Here is a 21,481-nt window from a genome sequence, read left to right as displayed (position 1 = left end):
ATGTGGAGAGAAAAGGAGAGTAATGTGGAGAGAAAAAGGAGAGTAATGTTGAGAGAAAAGGAGAGAAATGTTGAGAGAAAAGGAGAGTAATGTGGAGAGAAAAGGAGAGTAATGTGGAGAGAAAAGGAGAGTAATGTGGAGAGAAAAGGAGAGAAATGTGGAGAGAAAAAGGAGAGTAATGTGGAGAGAAAAGGAGAGTAATGTGGAGAGAAAAAGGAGAGAAATGTGGAGAGAAAAGGAGAGTAATGTGGAGAGAAAAGGAGAGTAATGTGGAGAGAAAAAGGAGAGTAATGTGGAGAGAAAAAGGAGAGTAATGTGGAGAGAAAAAGGAGAGTAATGTTGAGAGAAAAGGAGAGAAATGTTGAGAGAAAAGGAGAGTAATGTGGAGAGAAAAGGAGAGTAATGTGGAGAGAAAAGGAGAGTAATGTGGAGAGAAAAGGAGAGTAATGTGGAGAGAAAAGGAGAGTAATGTGGAGAGAAAAGGAGAGTAATGTGGAGAGAAAAAGGAGAGAAATGTGGAGAGAAAAGGAGAGAAATGTGGAGAGAAAAAGGAGAGTAATGTGGAGAGAAAAAGGAGAGTAATGTGGAGAGAAAAAGGAGAGTAATGTGGAGAGAAAAGGAGAGTAATGTGGAGAGAAAAGTTGAGAAATGTGGAGAGAAAAAGGAGAGTAATGTGGAGAGAAAAAGGAGAGTAATGTGGAGAGAAAAAGGAGAGTAATGTGGAGAGAAAAGGAGAGAAATGTGGAGAGAAAAAGGAGAGAAATGTGGAGAGAAAAAGGAGAGAAATATGGAGAGAAAAAGGAGAGAAATGTGGAGAGAAAAAGGAGAGTAATGTGGAGAGAAAAAGGAGAGTAATGTGGAGAGAAAAAGGAGAGTAATGTGGAGAGAAAAAGGAGAGAAATAAAACAAAAAAGGCAGAAAGGAAAAGTTTTGAAAAATAAAAAAACTTCAGTTCACGAGAGATAGGATTTGATGTACAGTTCGTTCAAGTCGATTTTTCAAGTTTTTTGAGCTAAAAGATACAGAAACAATGCTCTCGGTTCAGACAGGTACAATTGGTTGAGGAAAAACAAAAAATTGTCTTAAACATTCACATTTTTCACAGATATTTTTATTTAGTTAAAAAAAAACAAGGGTGCCATTTGTTTGGAAGATATTATTGAGTTTCTGATCTGTGAACTTTCACATTATTATTATTATTATTATTATTATTATTATTATTATTACCCTTATTATTATTAAATCTATTATAAATGCTTAGAAAAATGCATCTGACCCGTTCTTTTTTTGTCCTCTGTGTGTCTTTGTCCCCACCCACTAGACATGAATATTCACAAGATCCAAGTTCTATGAATATTCATTAGCTGACTCGCATTAGTTCACTCTGGTAAATTAGTGATCTAATCATCTGTTCAGAAAAGGGAACATATTTGAACTGAGTGTTTTGTATCACACTGCAATAAAACCAGAGGTTCTACCGAGTCGGTATTTAACGCCACGAGACAACAATCGGAGACGAAGCGAACGCTGAGGTTTGTGTTGATCTGCGTTTGTTTGCTTTCTGCTGAGAGGAAATTCTCTTCCTGATAAATGACTGTGAACTTACTTGTGACTTCGTTTGCAGCACTGCTACATGGTAAAAACGTGTTAAAAGTCTTGCTGTGTTTGTCTTCTGAAAGGTTGATTTTTCTTTTCTTTTCTAGTGAGAGTCCATACAGCGAGCCTGGAGTGTTTGAAGAAGGAGAACAAGATGGTGGCACCGAAACTCAGACCAGTGAAGAGGGTAAGAGACTTCTGGGGTTCAGGCTTCTCACATAATGAGGCTTAGATGTTTATCACAAAAACTTTCACATAAAACTCCAGTCTTCTTCTTTTGGCTTTTCCCTTCAGGGGTCACCACATCTCTCTCCACCTATCCCTATCTTCTGCATCCTCATATACAACTCCAGTCTAATATTAATATATATATATATATGTGTGTGTGTATATGTATATATACATATATATATACATATGTATACATATGTATTAAATCCTGGTGATTTGATCTGATGTTTGAAGCCTTTATCATCACCACACATACTTTACAGAAGAGTGGAATTCTTTTCTTCACATATCCCAGCTGAGGAGTTGGGGTCAGAGTGCAGGGGCAGCTATGAAGCACCCCTGGAGCAGGGAGGGTTAAGGGCCTTGCTCAATTATCCAACAGTGGAGCTTGGTAGTGATGGGGCTTGAACCCCGATCTTCTGATTAACAACCCAGAGCCTTAACCACTTGAGCCACCACTGCCCCATGACATGATTTATTCTCTTTCCCCTCCCAGTTAATCAAATCAAATTAAATACAGTACAGTGCAAATACAAATACAGTGAATTTTTGAAAAATGTTGTAAATTAAATTGTGATGAAACAAAGACATGCGCTGATCTTGAAAACGTTTCTGCATCCTGCACAAATAAGGATTGCATCCTCCCTTAAGAGTTGGGGGAAAATAATTCAATTGTCAGGTAACCACAATGATCCTCACAATACAATTATACAAGTGTATGGGATATAATAATAATAATAATAATAATAAATAAATAAATTCCTGGTACCATTAGTAGTAGTAACTAATATTAATACATGATACTAACTTGTAGTAATAATAATAAGGCAGAGCTCACTTGAACAGATGTGATAAACGGCACTGTGTCTAACTTGAAGGTCAGTGATTGGTGTCCACAGGGTCATCGGTTAAAATATAAAGATAGACAGATGCTAAAGGAAGGGGGGGGGTTGTTTTGATGGGGTGTATTAATTTTCAGAAAACGTTGATAACGAGTCAAAACAGTACGGTATAAATAGAGGAGATTTTTGTATGGTGGGGGTGACCACGTTGGGCCGGACGCTGTGTATTTGAGTGCCATTCTGGTGTTATTTTTGTTAAGGATCGTCTTGATAAAAATAAAGCCGGTTGCTTCTTCTCATCCAAGCCTGAAGGAATTACTTTTAATTATTTTCATAGATTTAGTAAAGATTTGTAAGTATTTAGCAGTAATTAGTAATTGGAGAAGACATGAACCACCCTGTAGTGTGTCCACTCAGAGGGGGACCATGAGTTCTGATAGTCCCTGGTAGCTCCGCCCCTTTTCCTTCCTCTGTGTAAGTAAAGCTGAAGTGTTAAATGTCCAATAGTCTTCTACTACTACTTCTTGGAGTTTTCAGTGTGAACGCACTGCTCGCACTACACAGTGGTGGAGAATAGTGCACTAGTATGCGATTTGAGACACACCTACAGTGCTAGGTTAAGTCAAGTGATATATAAACTTGAATATAAAAGATGAAGGCAGACCGTAGTGGTGGTATATTTCTAATGAGAAGTAGTGAGGAGTTTTGAGCTTGTCTTCTTGCTGATGTTTTGTAACGCTGTAATTTGCTGCTAACTGTGAATAAATCCTATTCAGTTGCTTCCTGTGAGTACGTCTGCTCAACCCTCCCTCCACCCACACACTCTTCATCAAGTTCCAGCATCAGACACACGTCCAGTGTCTACACATTAAATTGCACATGCTTTTATAGCTTTTCCTGCTTAATTCCGTTCATTTTTTTTTCTGTACGTCTTGCAGAGGGTGAGCCGGTGGAGGCCATAGCGAAGTTCGACTACGTCGGCCGCTCAGGTCGTGAGCTGTCCTTTAAGAAGGGAGCGACTCTGCTGCTCTTCCAGAGAGCTTCTGAGGACTGGTGGGAGGGACGGTGTAACGGCACTGACGGACTCATACCACACCAGTACATCACACTGCAGGAGTGAGTGCAGAGCTCAACATCAACACACACACACACAGTCATATATTACAGAGGGATTACACAACACACTTCTTTGTGCTGATGGTACTAGTTACAGCAGGGTACTAATGTCTCAGTCTAATATCTAGTGGGTTTTTTCCATTACTTAAAATGTCATCATCGTTCCCTAAAGAAGATTTCATCATGAGTATTGATTAGAGCATTTACAAATATCGAGTGAGTGATGGAAGAAGTGAGAGAGGGAGGAAGTTAGCAAGGGGGGGGGAGACATAGAGAAGGAGAGGAAGCAAGAGGGGGGGAAGAAGGAGTGAGAGAGGAAGGCAGAGAGAGAGGAGGTGGGGAAAAGGAGAGAGAGAGATATAGAGAAGGAGGGAAGGAGAGGGAGAGAGAGGGGAGAGAGAGAGAAGAAGAGGAAGTGAGAAAGGGAGTGAGAGAAGGAGAGAGGGGGGAAGAAGGAGTGATGGAGGAAGGGAGAGAGAGGGAGAGAAGGAGGAAGGCAGAGAGGGAGAAGGAGGGAGGCAGAGAGGGAGAAGGAGAGAAGGAGGGAGGCAGAGAGGGAGAAGGAGGGAGGCAGAGAGGGAGAAGGAGGGAGGCAGAGAGGGAGAAGGAGGGAGGCAGAGAGGGAGAAGGAGAGAAGGAGGGAGGCAGAGAGGGAGAAGGAGAGAAGGAGGGAGGCAGAGAGGGAGAAGGAGAGAAGGAGGGAGGCAGAGAGGGAGAAGGAGAGAAGGAGGGAGGCAGAGAGGGAGAAGGAGAGAAGGAGGGAGGCAGAGAGGGAGAAGGAGGGAGGCAGAGAGGGAGAAGGAGAGAAGGAGGGAGGCAGAGAGGGAGAAGGAGAGAAGGAGGGAGGCAGAGAGGGAGAAGGAGAGAGAAAAAGCAAGGGAGTGTGTGACAGAAGAAGAGAAAGTGAGTGAGTGAGAAAATGAATTCAGACAGCTGTAGTTTTGTATTGATCTACAGTTTGAGGAATTGAACCCAGTTGTATTAATGCTGCAGTGCCACTGATGTTATTAATTATTGCTATATCTGATTTTTATTTGGTCCCACTGTCACCTCTGGCTTGGAGAGAAATTTATACCTTTATGATTTATATGCTGAATTTATATATTTCTAAAAAGCCGCTTTGTCCATTTGTTAAAAGCACTATACAAATAAATTAGAATTGAAGTGAAGGGATGAATGAATGGATTATTGTGGTTTCAGTGAGGAGGCCATGTCAGACACTCTGAGTCAGAAAACAGACAGTGAACACAGCAGCACTCCCACAGATGAAGTAAACTCCAGGAGATCCCTGACCTCCCCGACTGAACCCAGACTGCCAGAAACCTTCATCAGCCGGTGAGTACACACACACACACACGCAAACACACACACACACGCAAAAACACGCTTACTCATTTCCAAATTATCTGAAATGGTAGAGTACACCTCATATTCTCGACAGTCTCCGACACACAGATGCATATTCGCCCTCAAAGACGATGTTTTTCCTTTTTCTTCATCATCCGAGTGCAGCTGTGAGGAATATGAGGTCTCGTACAGAGGAAATTCCATTCCACTCGACTAGAACTGAGGCCTGACTCACACATGTTTCACACTATTAGACACATCGACACTGAAACCTTCCCACAAAACCCAATTACTGACCTCCAGAGAGCAAATTAGTCCTTAATTCTTTATTAAACTATTTATCATCTCCACATCCAGTCACAGGAAGAGGACGGAAGCCCTCTTGCGCCGTGCCCCCGGTCATTGTCATGGTAACGGTCTGGAGCGCAGTTCGCCGCCGGTGACGGTAACAGTGACGGGGCACTTCAGCCCACGGGAGCTGCTGCGTGGACACGGCGGACACCAGGACAGCCCCGAAACGACTCGCCGCCGTGCAGGACACAACAACAACAACAACTCCACCAACACCACCAGCAACGGCACTCTGAGCTCCAGCATCAGCCGCCACGAGTCTCTGCGCAGGGACAGGGAGAGGGAGAGTCCACCCATACGCCAGTCCCCGTCCTCACTGCACTGCAGTGTCCCTGAGCAGCGCACACGCACACTCAACACACACACCATGGCACAGGTCAGTGACCATAAGCAAATTCAGATTTTATTAGCCACACAGACAACCCATAAACACACACTACATGAAGTAACTTCTGTCCATGTTATGGAAAATAAAATAAAATGAAATAAAATAAAATGGTTACATTAAAAATAGAAATAAAATTATCTGACCAAGCAAAGAGAAAAAATCTATAGAAAATATAAAAAATATATCTGTATGATTATGGATTGGTGACAAATGTAAATAAAGTGTGGATGTGTGCTCTATAATATTCACTATAATATTTATATTACAAGCGTCCTACCATAAACCCTTGGCTTTGTTATACAAAAGTGGTCTGAATTTTATATTAAATTTTTTATATTATATTATATTATATTAAATATATATATATATATATATATATATATATATATATATATATATATATATATATATAATAACATCGGTTTATTTCACTATCTATCTCACTATCTAAATAACAATGCACCTAAAATACTGAAATTTATTTTTTTACATGATTTTGCCATCCTTTTTTCCTTAAAATAGTCTTTAATTTCAGCTTGTCTGGATAATGAGACATGAACACATCCTGGAACCTTGATGCTAACGTTGCTCTGTCTGTCGCTGAGTTCATTTTCATCTAATGTGTTTTTTAATAAATTAAAGCTCACATGCAATTTTTAAAGCAGTTTGGCAGCTCTAATATCCACAGCAAGGTTTTCATCCTTCCAGATGTTTCATAAATTCTAAATGATCTTTCAAAAAGTCATGAATTAAACATGCAAATTCTAACGATTTATTATCATTAATTAATATTAATAAGTGGTTTTATTCATTTCAGAGCTTTGTCGGAGCATTTTTTTTTATTTATTTTTTTTTTATTTTTGTATTCATTTTTTAGTTTGGTTATGTGTTCAATATAAATACATGGTTATTATAGAAACCGATTAGAACACATTCATATAAAGATAAATAATATAATCCTGTGATTTCTATTACAGATGAATTAAATTGCAATTCCAATTAACCAAATATGAACTGTTGCTTTCTCGTATATCGCCCATTGCATGAATGCTTTACCTATCAAGGGTGCCAATACTTTCACACTGACTTTATGTGAATGTGCAGGACATTGAGGAGACGATGAGCCTGGCCCTGAACGAGCTGCGTGAGCTGGAGCGGCAGAGCGGGAAGCCGGACCTGGTGCTCGACACGCTGGACCAGATGAAGAGCAGCCCCTCCCTTCCGTCAGGCTCCACCCCCTCCACCCTGTCCAGCCCGTCGGATTCACCGAGCCCGCTGAGTCCCCACAGCCCCCTGCCGCCTCTACCTGGTCCCATATCCCGCCGCTGCCCTGAGCCACTCCCCTCACCCCGCTTGGGCGTGACGCTCCGCCCCCCGGCCCTGCGCCCCAAACCTGCCATCCTGCCAAAAACCAACGCTCAGCCTCCTCAACAGCCCCCGACTCCGCCCCAAAACTTCCCTAATGACAAATCGGGCACCATGTAAGCCCGAAACGGGTCCAACCTGAGGAAAAACAGGGTCGGCAATAAGCCTGAGGAATTGAATTACACTTACGGAGGGTCAGACAGGGTGATTGTGTTAATACTGAATAGCTTCCACGCAAGAAGAGTCAACTAGAGTTAGTCTACGATATTATAATCATTTACTGTGTCGTCAGGGTGGTGTGCGTGCGTGCATATTCTCTAAAAAAAAAAAAAAAAAAAAAAAAATGACTAGGACTTAACCTGTGTCTGTGTGCGTAGATACTTTTATAAGGAACACATTCAGAGATGGCAGAGAGAGAGAGAGAGAGAGATTGCAGATGTTTTGGGAGTCTGGCTTTGGGAAGCGTCATGTTTTTTTGAGTCGGTGCAGTGCATTATCAGTGCTTTAATTTGCCATGCCTTATGAAAGGTAATACCTGCCAAAAAAAAGGGGCCATCCTTACAGTTTTATGCTGCTTTCTTTGTTTAAGTTATTTATTTGTGTTGAAGGAAGTGACACAGGTGCATCATGGGGAAAAGGGATATATCACATATAGGGTGTTCATAGTGAATGTAGCACCTAGCCTCCAAAAGAGGGCCAGGTGATTTAAAGAAGTCTGAATGTATTAAAGGGGCAGTAAGCAAAATGTTCTGTTGAAATATATTATTCTAATAAATCTAATATATTATGATAGTCCGTGTGTAAATGTTGTATGTCGGTGACCCTGGGGTCAGTGTGAATATCGTCATGTCAGTCAGAGGGCCAGGAATTCAGTGAGACAAACAGAAACCGAAGTGTTGCTTATTGCTCCTTTAACTGAATGTTCCACGTTATTATTTTTTTTCACTCTGAAACCACATGAAGCCTTGATCACCGGAAAAACCTTCCTTTTCACCGTGGAGGCGCGACCCGATTGGACGCCGCAGCAGGAGGGGCGGAGACTTGCCGTTCTGAGGGCACTTATATATTTAATGAGCTTTAATAAGAGCCTGTTGTGGAATTGCGTGTGACTGGCGAAGGAAAGGATGAGGAAGGTGTTAAGAAAGCTGGCGTGGCGTGACTGAGCGTGTCAGGCCACGCCCTCTCTTTGGTTGCCGTGGTAACACTTCCATTCCGGCGCTGCTGCCGTTTAGACGCAGACTAAACACTCTTAGGGGGGAAAAAGGGTTCTTTGCTTCTTAAAGGGGAAATGGGGAACACGAAGGGTTCTATATTATAAACTCTTAAGGGTTCTAGAGTTAACCTTTTTTCCTAAGAGTGTAGTGATCGCCATTCTGATTTTCAGCCTGTACTTCCGGTGTGTGTGTGTGTGTGTGTGTGTGTGTGTGTGCGCGTGCGTGCGTGTGCGCTTTAATATTCCATGTGTAACAGGCTCTCCTGTTAGTGTAATTGTATGATTGGCGAAGAACATGAATCAGAAGTGTGTGTGTGTGTGTGTGTGTGTTGATCCAAATGTATAGATGTGCTTAAAGATGAGGAGTTGCATCAACAGAGAGGTCATGTGACTACCAAACAGCCATGTTTTCACTTTTTTATGCACAAATAACGATTCTAATAATTCTCACTTTTTTCCTAATTGTTTCTTGATGATTTTTTTTCTTTTCTACCTGCAATATTTTCTACTTATTTATTGATTCGTTAAGCAAGTGATTCTTCTTCTTTCTTTCTTTTTTTTAAACCTCGTTTCTACTGGTGCTCTCTCGCGTGACGGCGTGCGTGTGTGTGTGTGTGTGTACAGACACACACACACACACTTTATCTCCCTCACACCCACACACATGCACGCCGTGTGTGTTCACGCGAAAGTGCCTTTCAGGACGTGTGTACAGAGGAGGAGCCTGTTCTGCTTACAGATGTGTCGTGTGCCTGTCTTTCTCTGAAGCGTCGTTCCAAGAATGAAATGTTAAGGATAGAGCTCTTTCCAAACATGTAACCACTTTTGAATGAATCATAAGTATGTACATTTAACCCATTGTGACGTTGCACTTTCATGTATAGGACTGTATTTGGCATGTAGCATTATATCATGTTGCAGTGCATTTTAACAAGGTGTCAAAAACTGAATGTCTTTGAAATAAAGTAAGTTCATATGCCTCACTCTAGTGTCTGGTACCTTTTTCTTTAAGTTCTTTGAATCCAGTGGTGGGCCGTGCATTTCACACCTAGGCCTTCACTGGTGTCCTTCCTGAATTAATCCACCTCTATGCCATCACTGACGCCATGGCAATAGATGCTAATCAACCGTTAAATAGCAAAGTTAAGAAATTAAGTTAAGCAAAGAAATTAGGCGGCAGTATTCCACGCCTCACAAGGAATAGTCCATTTTATTACAGTCTGCCTTGAAAATGCACTTGTAAAGATGTCTGCGCCCAAATCGATTTCTTCTCCTCGGTCAGCCATTGTGAGTTAAAATACACTATATTGCCAAAAGTATTCGCTCACCTGCCTTGACTCGCATATGAACTTAAGTGACATCCCATTCCTAATCCATAGGGTCCAATATGACGTCGGTCCACCCTTTGCAGCTATAACAGCTTCAACTCTTCTGGGAAGGCTGTCCACAAGGTTTAGGAGTGTGTTTATGGGAATGTTTGACCATTCTTCCAGAAGCGCATTTGTGAGGTCACACACTGATGTTGGACGAGAAGGCCTGGCTCTCAGTCTCCACTCTAATTCATCCCAAAGGTGTTCTATCGGGTTGAGGTCAGGACTCTGTGCAGGCCAGTCAAGTTCCTCCACACCAGACTCTGTCATCCATGTCTTTATGGACCTTGCTTTGTGCACTGGTGCACAGTCATGTTGGAAGAGGAAGGGGCCAGCTCCAAACTGTTCCCACAAAGTTGGGAGCATGGAATTGTCCAAAATGTCTTGGTATGCTGAAGCATTCAGAGTTCCTTTCACTGGAACTAAGGGGCCAAGCCCAGCTCCTGAAAAACAACCCCACACCATAATCCCCCCTCCACCAAACTTTACACTTGGCACAATGCAGTCAGACAAGTACCGTTCTCCTGGCAACCGCCAAACCCAGACTCGTCCATCAGATTGTCAGATGGAGAAGCGCGATTTGTCACTCCAGAGAACGCGTCTCCACTGCTCTAGAGTCCAGTGGCGGCGTGCTTTACACCACTGCATCCGACGCTTTGCATTGCACTTGGTGATGTATGGCTTGGATGCAGCTGCTCGGCCATGGAAACCCATTCCATGAAGCTCTCTGCGCACTGTTCTTGAGCTAATCTGAAGGCCACATGAAGTTTGGAGGTCTGTAGCGATTGACTCTGCAGAAAGTTGGCGACCTCTTCGTACTATGCGCCTCAGCATCCGTTGACCCCGCTCCGTCAGTTTACGTGGCCTACCACTTCGTGGCTGAGTTGCTGTCGTTCCCAAACACTTCCACGTTCTTATAATACAGCTGACAGTTGACTGTGGAATATTTAGGAGCGAGGAAATTTCACGACTGGATTTGTTGCACAGGTGGCATCCTATCACAGTTCCACGCTGGAATTCACTGAGCTCCTGAGAGCGACCCATTCTTTCACAAATGTTTGTAAAAACAGTCTGCATGCCTAGGTGCTTGATTTTATACACCTGTGACCATGGAAGTGATTGGAACACCTGATTCTGATTATTTGGATCGGTGAGCGAGTACTTTTGGCAATATAGTGTATATATATTATTTAGTTTCTGCCTCTGAGTACTCCAATTATCCAATCAAAGGACGGGAAATTGCTGACGTAATCGTAGGCCTGCTAGATGGCCCCAGTGACGCCAACTCGAAATCTGATTGGTTAATGTAACAATTTCATTGCCACATATTTTAAGCTACAGGCGCCTGCACTATTGATTCTGAAGGCCTTAAGGCAGATTTCTTTCACTCTGGTGACACATGATGTCAGCCACTGGCTGAAATATGATTGGATAAATACTCTTATAAATATACACTACTGGAAGCAGCGCAACCAAGAGAAAAGCTATGAAATGTAGAGAATAGACTATTGGGAATAATTTAATACACATTCATGGAAAAATATATATTAAATATATTAAAATGCAAGTCAGTGATTCAGATCACTGCTGTTTAGGCCAGCAGAGAAGGCCTTGCTGACCCTTTCCTCTGGGTTCTCTGGTTTCCTCCCCCCAGTCCAAGCCATGCGTTGTTGGCTGATTAGTGTCTCTGAATTGTCCACAGTGTGTAAACAGGTGTATTAGTGTGTACAGTATGTGTGTGTCCTGTGATGGGTTGGCACCCCATCCAGGATGTGCCCTAAATCTACCGGGCTAGACTCAAGGCTCCCTGAGAACCGTTGTAGGATAAGTAGTACAGAAAATGGATGAATAAACCCGATTCCAGATGGTATGATTCCACAGCTGTTGTCCATATCTGTCATATTCAAGTGCCAGGACTAAAGCTAAAACCTAAGCTGGTTGAGGTGAAGTTGAGGTGAAGTTGAGGTCTCGTCCAAATGAGTTCAAGATCGAGACTGAAAACCATCAAATCTTTTTTGAGGAAGAGCTTCAGCTAGTCAGCTTCAGTCGTTCGTTGCACTAATGATCAGGCTACTTTTTAGGAGATGGAATTATTGAAAAGAAAAGACAGCAAAAAATGTGTTTATTTTTTTTAGTGAGATCACTGTACAGTAAATTGAATTGAAGGCAAGATGCCTTTATCATCACACTACAGCACAGTGGAATTCTTTCTTCAGATATCCCAGCCTTGGAGGTTGGGGTCAGAGCACAGGGTCAGCCATGATACAGCAGAGAGGGTTAAGGGCCTTGCTCAAGGGCCCGGCAGTGGCAAATTGGCAGTGCTGGGGCTTGAACCCCCAATCTTCTGGTCAATAACCCAGAGCCTTAACCACTTGAAGCACCACCCCTATTGGCAAATACCACTATTGGTAAAATATCAAGCACAGGATTCTTCTTTTAAACTCCTACCTGTGAAAACACACATGTAATGACCTCCTACGAGAGCTGCACTCACGTTCCGCACACGTGAATGGAAGATGGTCTTGGCTGAACGTGTGCATGATGTGTGCACACGTCACATGTCGGACCAAATCTCTTGGAAAATGTGCAGGAATTTTGAAAAATTGCTTAGGGTTAGTGTCGTGATTGATTTGGTGTTTCTGTGATGGCAAAAATCACAGATTTCCTCAAGGAACTGAATAGAAAAAAGGGACAAGAAACAATATGGATGTTTAATATTCCAGTTTATTCACAGATTAAGTGATGATGCATACAGATGAGAGGTAAAAGAATGTAACATGTTCTTCACGTTAATTCACTTCATTTCATTTAAAGCCAAAAATCCAGAATAACAAATGCAGAAAACAATGCAAACATAAATGGATGATTATTCATAAGACTGAATAATTCACATTAAGGTGCAGTCAGCAATTTGGTAGAAATGAGCTGGATGCCTTGAAGCTCAAACTTTAAAGCAATAACGTTGTTTTTGTGTCTTTTGGACAACTTTCTGATCTGAAATAACACTTCTTTGTGCTGATTGGTTAAATGTTGGTCAAAAACGTTATAGCCCCGCCCCCTGATCGTCCAGAGACTGGGGTTTCTCTTCTGAACAAATCTTTTATTGTGCAACAGCAGGAATGTGAAGAGAAGATCACCAAAGCATTTGGACTTAAACATCACTAACACCTTTAAAGCTATTACATATTTATTTGTTTCCAGTTTATCTCCCACAATAACTCTGTTCATTACCTCCATGTTGGAAACTCTTTAAATGATCTAAACTTTATTTTGGTAAATAATTACAGTACAAAAAAAAGGGAATTATAAAATCAAATGATCAGCTGTTAAAAGGTTATGCGTTTAATATTAAAAGAAGAATTGTAACTGGTTTCATAGCAGCAGAGTGAAAATTATTAAAAGAGATGCTTAAAAAATAATATTCCTGGTCTTATTGGTCCACAATAGTTCACAAAAACAAATCAATCAAAGAAAACAGCTGGTTACTGGACCTCTGGTGTTTCTTCCAGATTAAGATAAAAGGTTTTATATTAAAAGTTTCAGCAGCATGACGACTCGAACAGAAACTGGATAATCAGATGTTCTTCTAAATGAACTTAAAGCCAAGGTTTATATCAGGAACATGATTATGTGATTATGTTTAGCCTTTGGAGCCTGGTTTGAGTGTGCTGAAGGGTTTGGAGTTCCTCAGAGAGCTAGAAATCTCCTGCAGAAAGCCCACGATGTGCGAGTCCTTCTCCGCCTTCTTGCCGTCGAAAATCACCACGAGCGTGAAGTGAGGCTCGGGTCTGGTCATGAAGTACGTGCTCTGGACCTTGTCGTCGTAAAAGTATGTAACCTTGTCGAGAGTGTTGAGCTCGTTGGCGCGGTCGCTCATGATCATGATGACGTTGGGCCAGTGGTTTAACGGCCGCTCGCCCCCCGGTACGGACACCACAGCAGGGAACTGGTCCACGCCTTTGGGAGCCTCTCGGTACGAGTGTGGGTGGTGGTAGCCGTGACCTTGGAAGCTCTCCATGCCTCGGTTGTCGAACACTAATGAAACGTTGGTGGCGTCATGTTTGCGCACGAAGGCTGAGATCTTTCCGAAGTAATCGAACGAAGTGCGAGCCGTCAGCGCCTTCATCTCCGAGGGCGGGGCTTGCCGACTCAGCGCCTCGTGGAAATAAAAGCTGAACTTGGCCAAAAGCGCCGCTTGCAGCCTCTGCAACCAGGAATACAAGTGCGGAGGCTGCACTGCCTTCTGGGATTGACCTCCGAACAGGTGCTTGCGGGTCTCACGCTGGCGCTCGAACACGTGAGCCCACGCCTGCAGTTTAGCGTGAGCGCCATGCAGGTTGAGCAGCGAGGGCAAGAAGTGCCACTCTGAGATCTGAGCCTGGCAGCGCAGAAGCTGCGCCAGAACGTCCACCTCCACCTGGAAGCCGCTCTCCAGACGACTGAGGATGGGATGATGGAATCTGCAACACGGAGAAACAAAATGGCCGTCACAAACCGCACAAAATGGATGGATAGAAAGCGGGATGCGGCTTGTTTGTTCATGAGTCTGATGAACAAACGCGAAACACCATGAAAATTCACACAGCACCATCTGAGATCCCCGAAACAATGTGTCCGTGTCAGCATGTCACTGTGTGTGTGTGTGTGTGTGTGGAAGACATTATGCCAGTACGCTTCTCCAGGCTCATTAGTGATGGAGACCGGAGTCATGAATATGGCACGGCTGCTTTTAGCTCATTACATCACCTCTGTATTCAGAGCCAGCGTGCGAATTCTTCACCCCTGGCTGAACATTAATTACTCTTCTTAGCAGGCAGCGAATGAGAGAGAGAGAGACAGACAGAAAAGGTGAGAGAAACTAAAATAAACATGGTCGAAAGAGAGAGAGAGCAAGAGAGAGAATTTAGACAGAAAGGAGAGAATGGTTTCCATTCCATTCCGACTGACTGGGTAACAAAGTCTACCAGAATTAAGATAAAATCAATAAGATCACAGACAATAGCAAACACCACCTCCATGCCATTACTGACCAAACAGCAGGTCTGCTTCACTGTAAGAGAGAAAGTTACAGGAAGTCATTCTTGCCCACTGCTCTCTGACTCTACACTGAGTCAGCACCGAGGCTGGAAAACTATGTACATGTCTAATGCCTACAGCTTTAATCTGCCTGTAATCTGTTGTACAGTTCAGTTTTATTTACAGCTCTGGTCTGATTTAGTGAGGAGAATATGTGGCTAGTTACAAGAAGGGTCAGTGCCAAAAATATAGGCTGCATGTCAATCGGTTCCCTCGGGTCACTACATTCACATCTCATCACTACACTCTGGACACTGATGACTCAATGTCCAGTGAATTGGATTCCCAATTTCAGAATTCCTTGAAACCAGTTTAATGTTTCTTTGTGGTCTTTCAGTGGTCTTCATTTCAATTGTGTGTATGTGACTATTCAGATCCTGGGCTCTGTACATCATCTCTCAACGTCAGATGAGGTGCAGTAGGCAAGATGATGGCTCTAAGTATTTTTGGGGATGCTTAAGCCCATCCCCTCATCCATGCCCATCTTGACAAAGCTCCGCCCCCTGGATCCATTAAAGGAAGCCTGTAGAGTAACATCTATAATCTTAAGTCAGCGACTTAATCCAATCCAAAAAAGGCGATTTATTTTAAATAATAAGTATTAGGGTAATGAATAACAATAATTCTAGCACCAAGTACACATTTATAAAATTATCTATATTCGTTAAAGTGTTTTGTAAGTGCATTTTGATCTATTTTTATATATATTTTTAATCTTTTTTTTGTAACAAAATTCTTTTTTTTTTGGTAAAACAAAGGCATTTTAATGTGAATTTTATTATGAAAAATACAATAAATATATTGGAAATTTTTATGAATTATTTTATGAATTCATTACTTATTAGTGCTACAGTAATACTATAATCTGATTATTTGTTTGTTTGTTTTTTGAGTGTGGTCAGTTTATTTGAAGGCCCTTATATATTAATATATTATAACTGGATAATATTTGTAGTAGATATTTGTATACAGAACATCTGCAGTTCAGTAAGATGATCCACTCACTTCATCCTTCAAGGTCACGTTTATCTAAAGCAGGCATCCAAGAGCATGGAGCCTGTCCAAGAGCACTCGCTGTCTGATTAACTGATACGATCAGATAACAACGTCAAGATCCATTATCTCTCCCTCTCTCTCTCTCTCTCTCACACACACAATCCCATTATTCCTCAAAACCTGAGAGTGTTCTGCTCTATCTCTTTCATTTTGTCTGTCTGTCTGTCTGTCTATCAGTCACACATTGTTCATCATCTCTCCATCACTCTCTGTCTGTGTCCCTCAACCACAAACTGTTCCTCTCCATCTCTCTACTATCTTGGTCTCTCTGTCTTTCTCACTCTGTGTCCCTCAACCTCAAATTATTCCTCTTCATCTCTCTTTTTCTCTTTCTCTGTCTGTGTCCCTCAACCTCAAATTGTTCCTCTTCATCTCTCTACTATCTTGGTCTCTGTCTGTCCGTCTGTCTCACTCCGGTGATTACTCACAACCTGGAACACCATCTCTCCCTCTCTCTCATTGTCTCCATCACTCTCAGTCTCTCTTTCTGCCTCTCAACCACAAATTGCTCCTCTCCTTCTCTCTACTATCTTGGTCTCTCACTCTCAGTTTGTCTGTCTATCTCTCTCCTTGTCTCTCTGTCTGTCTGTCTGTCTGTCTCTCCAGTGATTACTAACAACCTGGAACGGTTTCACTCTATTTCTCCCTCTCTCTTTCTCCACCTCTCATTGTTGTCTCCATTTTTCTATCACTCTGTCTCTCTCTCTGCTGAACAGAGGACAGACTTCACCTTGAGCAGAGATCTTGTTATGTCTCACACACACACACACACACACACACACACACACACAAGCTGTGCTTCTACACTCGTTCCTCATGAATAATCCTGTCAGGGTGATGAGATATTTGTACATTTAGTCTTAGCTTTAAATTTTTTTTTTTTTTTTAAATAATTTGAAGCAATAAAACAGCTCAAATAGTGTAAAAAAAATCACAACAGCATCATGCAGCGGCTTCGTCTGTACTGTACATAAAGCCCCCGATCATTTAGTTCTATTTATTTATAGATCATTAGGTAGGGAATAAATCCTTCAGGGATGTGCTGTCGCAGGGAAGGGAGCAATGATGTGCTGGTGTGATGCATCCTGACATGAAGTGCTGATACTCTTAAGTTGATATGAAGGATTTCGTTTGTCTTATACAACGATTGAACAATTTATTAACAAAAAATTTACTTACTTCTGAATCCTATTATAATTATTTTATCGTTGTAGAACGTTCACAAGACAAGTTAAGACAAAAAAAAAGCCACTTATAATACTGAATCAGTTTCCCATGGCACAAAACTATTAGAAAGGAGACTCCATCGTAAAAATATCACCAAGTAAGTATTATGGGAAGTGTCTGGCATGCATTGATATAAACCTGTGATTTGAATCCATCATAGGCTCTGTTATGGATAATTAATAAACACCTTCTGAACACCTTCTTAAGATCTAGTGTTGGGGTATAACAAAGTAAAGCTGATGGGCCAGGTTCCATTTCCTTGTATATAAATACTGCTCTTTTGAGAGAGAGAGAGAGAGAGAGAGAGAGAGAGAGAGAGAGAGAGAGAGAAAGAGAAAGAGAGAGAGATGGAGAGAGGGGGATACATAAAGAAAGAGAGAGACAGGGAGAGAGAGAGAGAGAGAGAGAGAGAGAGAGGGCAGAGAGAGCGATAAAGAAAGACAGAGAGAGAGAGAGATGAAAACCTCAGTGGAGACTCAGAAGAGATCGGACAGTCTTTAGATTTGTGGCTTCATCTATAGAGTCACTTAAAACAGACACACACATTTCATCACTAAAAGGAAAAATCCCAAGAGGAGGAACAGCTCAAACCTGAGAAACGTTCCATAAGCACAGTGACGAATATTTAATACTTGGATTTATGTCTGTTCTTTAAGCATGTAGTTCATTTAAAGCAGCTTTCTACTGAAAGAATGAAGCCAGCTTTCTTAAAAACCCATTCAGAAGCAAGATACGACGAAAACCTGGCCATAAAACCCAGCAGGAGGTGAAAGAAAGGTGTAAATGGAGTAAAATAAAAATTCAGCAAGCAAAAGATTCTCTTAACTTCACATCTCTGGAAATAACTGAGGCAAATAAATGAAGTAGAAGGGGTTCATCTGACAGAAAAACTGGTTAAAAAGCCCTGGATTGGGCTACTGGCATGTCACTGAATATCTATTTAAATATATATGCGAGTTGAATTATTAAATAATACTGAGATTTTTAGACTGATGGACTACACAAAATGAGAATTTAAATAAGATGAAATGCAAATTAAAGCTGATATGTAGAGAGGAATTAAAATTAAAATGTATTATTTATTGTACTTATTTGATTGGTTGATTAATTAATTAATTAATTTATTTATTTCTGTGCAAGTGTCATGTGATCCTGTCTATGCATAACGGTTCAATTTTTCAACAGTTTTAATTTGTGTTGCATTGTATTTATTGTTATAAACCAATAAGCATTCAATAAGAAGCAGTAATTTGGAACAAATCAGAAGTGTGAGAGTACAACAGACATGGTGCCATGCTTCATCATGCGTCTGCACCTTTACACTCACCTGGAGCTGTATTTGTGCAGGATGCTCTCCAGCGTGCTCACCAGCTCCTCAGAGTTGACCGTTTTCTGGCTCCCGAGGCAGTGCATCTTCTCGTAGAGGTCCGCGAGCTCCATCCGAGCCTGAGTGAAGTGGCACAGCTGCTCGGATAAATGCGACAGCAGCTCCTCCAGGTAGGGCGTGGAGCCGCTCTGAGCAGGACGGCCCATGGAGACCACCTTCTTCAGCTCGTTCTGCAGGGACGTGTAAATGGTCCTGATGGAATCCTTCCTGCTGAAGAATGACTGACCACCTGAAAAACACGAACGCAATGGCAGGATCCATGTCGTTACTGAACTAACCAACACTAGAATGGTCAAATCTGCAGGAGGAATTTACTGGATAAGAGACCGGATTTGCCTGGTGGCTCTCCAGCACCATCTGCTGTACAAAACGGTGAGAATGTTAAGCAATAACAACAGTTAAGGCTTAAGGCTACTGAATAGGCCTGGGTTTCTTCCAAAAGCATCGTAAAATTTAAGTTGAGCTCAAACTATAAAGAGAGAAAGAGAATGATCAACGTGATCAATCTACCATGTAACCACAGTGTTTGTGCTAGAGGATTGGGAATTGGGCTCAAATGCCAGCTTCACTCAGCATGCTGCCTCTGGTGTTCTCTTAAGCAATTATTCCATTAATGTATCATGCTTTGGATAAAAGCATCAGCCACATGAGCAAAATGTAAACAAACTGTGTGTGTGTGTGTTATAGAGCAAGGAAATGTGCAGTACTCCAGGACCAGGGTGAAAAATCTGTGAAGTAATAAAATAAAGGCAACAAGCTTCAACAATAGGTATTTAGCATTATGACTGTTATGCTATGCTCACACACAAAGCAAACAGACTAATTATTTCTTTTCAATGAGAGAGCTGGCAACCGTTGGCAGCTCGATGTGGGCGTATCCAAAGACGTGACAATGTACAGAAAATTTACCTTTATACAAATATGAAGGTGCGGTATCTACCAATGGGAGTGGAGACAGTAAAGTGCATGTGATCCATGGTGGAGCACACACACTGCTTCTTCATCTCATATGACATGAACCGATCAGGCATAACACTAACACTGATGATCTCATCATGGCACCTGTTAGTGGGTATATTAGGCAGCAAGTGAACATTTTGTCCTCAAAGTTGATGTGTTAGAAGCAGGAAAAATGGACAAGAGTAAGGATTTGAGCGAGTTTGACAAAGGGCCAGATTGTGATGGCTAGATGACTGGATCTCCAAAACTGCAGCTCTTGTGGGGTGTTCCCGGTCTGCAGTGGTCAGTACCTATCAAAAGTGGTCCAAGGAAGGAACAGTGGTGAACCAGTGACAGGGTCATGGGCGGGCCAAGGCTCATTGATGCACGTGGGGGAGCGAAGGCTGGCCCGTGTGATCTGAACCAACAGACGAGCTACTGTTGCTCAAATTGCTGAAGAAGTTAATACTAATTCAGATAGAAAGGTGTCAGAATACACAGTGCATGACAGTTTGCTGCATATGGGGCTGCATAGCTGCAGACCAGTCAGGGTGCCCATGCTGACTCCTGTACACCACTGAAAGCATGTGAGCATCATAACTGGACCACAGTGGAAGACGGTGGCCTGATCTGATGAATCATGTTTACCTTTACATCACGTGGACGGCCGGGTGCGTGTGTGCCGCTTAACTGGGGAACACATGGCACCAGGATGCACTGTGGGAAGAAGGCAAGCCGGCAGAGGCAGTGTCATGCTTTGGGCAACGTTCTGCTGGGAAACCTTGGGTCCTGCCATCCATGTGGATGTTACTTTGACACGTACCACCTACCTAATCGTTGTTGCAGATCATGTACACCCTTTCATGGAAATGGTATTCCTTGAAAAACATTATTACTATGGCACCCATTAATACCAACACAGTACAGCGAGCTGCAGCAATAACATCTCTGTATAGATGAACGTGTTTGTAAACCAGTCTCAGTGTTGTTACCTAGTTTTTGCCCGAGGAAGGTCATGTTGTGATAGGCTTTCTCCGCGGCCGCCAGGTGCGCCAGAGCAGCGTGCAGAGAGCTCCAGATGGCCGCGGCGCTCCTGCTGCTCTGCTCCTTCTCCTTCTCCACGTAGTCTTTAGCTCGATCGAACCAGAACATGCCGAGCTGCGTGAAGAAGCTCTCCAGCACGGCTCTCTCTCTGGGCACCGGCCGCAGCTCGTCCTCCCGCAAAGCCTCAGCCATGATGACTGAAGATTCAGGATTAAACTGTAACGCGAAAACAGAGAAACTTCTATTTTGACCAAGAATGAAAAATACTGGTGCAGATGACAGGAGCTGATTTTAGCTAGTTAGCTAACCCAGCCGAACTGTTTACCCTGCACGTGACGTGAAGCACACGGTAATAACAAATAAAAGTGTCAATACGTGTTAGCTTAAAGCAATCGTTTTAAACAGTTTTAGAAATAGAAATATTTATACATACACAGAGGGGGGGGGTCACTACTAGAACACCGCCATGACAGATTTCAGTAACAACACTACGGCAAGTCAGACAGGACAGAAACACAAACACACACACACACACACACACACACACACACACACACACACACAAAACGCAAAACGCAAATGCCTACGTCACCTCACCTGACTTCGCCTCACCTTAACCTGAGCACTGAGCAAATGAATAAACTAAAACAATTCATTACAATATAAAATAAACAACTTAAATTCACACGTTTGGTTTAGGTTACGAAATTGTAAATTCATACAATGCATACTTTACACCACGCAGCATCTCTCTCAAACACAGCCAGGGCGAAAACAATTCCACCTACCATTATATTTACGCTTAAATTACTTAATATTTAAAGCAGCCGCGCACGCCCACACACACACATATATATACATATATTTGCCTCCATGTTTCCAAGGCACTAATTGGCTGCCGTAAAGCGTTCCGCGTTGGCGTTGTTTTTGCGA

At 42.4% G+C, this 21,481-nt stretch overlaps 2 protein-coding genes across 3 annotated transcripts in view; one reads left to right on the top strand and one right to left on the bottom strand.

The window, feature by feature from the left end:
- Nucleotides 1-9,425, top strand: part of srgap1b (SLIT-ROBO Rho GTPase activating protein 1b) — a 56,733-nt gene extending 47,308 nt beyond the window's left edge. Inside the window, exons 18-22 of the mRNA XM_058417726.1 lie at nt 1,704-1,783; nt 3,608-3,785; nt 4,986-5,120; nt 5,490-5,859; nt 6,976-9,425. Coding sequence (XP_058273709.1) covers nt 1,704-1,783; nt 3,608-3,785; nt 4,986-5,120; nt 5,490-5,859; nt 6,976-7,356 — 1,144 coding nt within the window. The 3' untranslated portion in view covers nt 7,357-9,425. The remainder of the gene's footprint in view (nt 1-1,703; nt 1,784-3,607; nt 3,786-4,985; nt 5,121-5,489; nt 5,860-6,975) is intronic.
- A 3,100-nt stretch (nt 9,426-12,525) lies between these two features.
- On the bottom strand, nt 12,526-21,386 carry kics2 (KICSTOR subunit 2). 2 transcript variants are annotated; one of them, XM_058417264.1, is made up of 4 exons: nt 21,280-21,386; nt 20,497-20,764; nt 18,506-18,794; nt 12,526-14,279 (listed from the first exon to the last, which is right to left on the bottom strand). In XM_058417264.1, the coding sequence occupies exons 1-4, from the start codon at nt 21,337-21,339 to the stop codon at nt 13,460-13,462; spliced, it is 1,437 nt and encodes a 478-aa protein (XP_058273247.1). In that variant the 5' UTR covers nt 21,340-21,386; the 3' UTR covers nt 12,526-13,459. The 2 variants fall into 2 exon arrangements, with proteins under 2 accessions (XP_058273247.1, XP_058273248.1); XM_058417265.1 differs by lacking the exon at nt 21,280-21,386 and adding an exon at nt 20,982-21,086.
- Between the last annotated feature and the right edge of the window lie 95 nt (nt 21,387-21,481).

The sequence above is a fragment of the Hemibagrus wyckioides genome, linkage group LG19, assembly GCF_019097595.1.
Source record: "Hemibagrus wyckioides isolate EC202008001 linkage group LG19, SWU_Hwy_1.0, whole genome shotgun sequence".
Taxonomy (NCBI): domain Eukaryota; kingdom Metazoa; phylum Chordata; class Actinopteri; order Siluriformes; family Bagridae; genus Hemibagrus; species Hemibagrus wyckioides.
The sequence above is the reverse complement of the archived record's forward strand: the minus strand, read 5'-3'. Positions and strand labels throughout refer to the sequence as shown.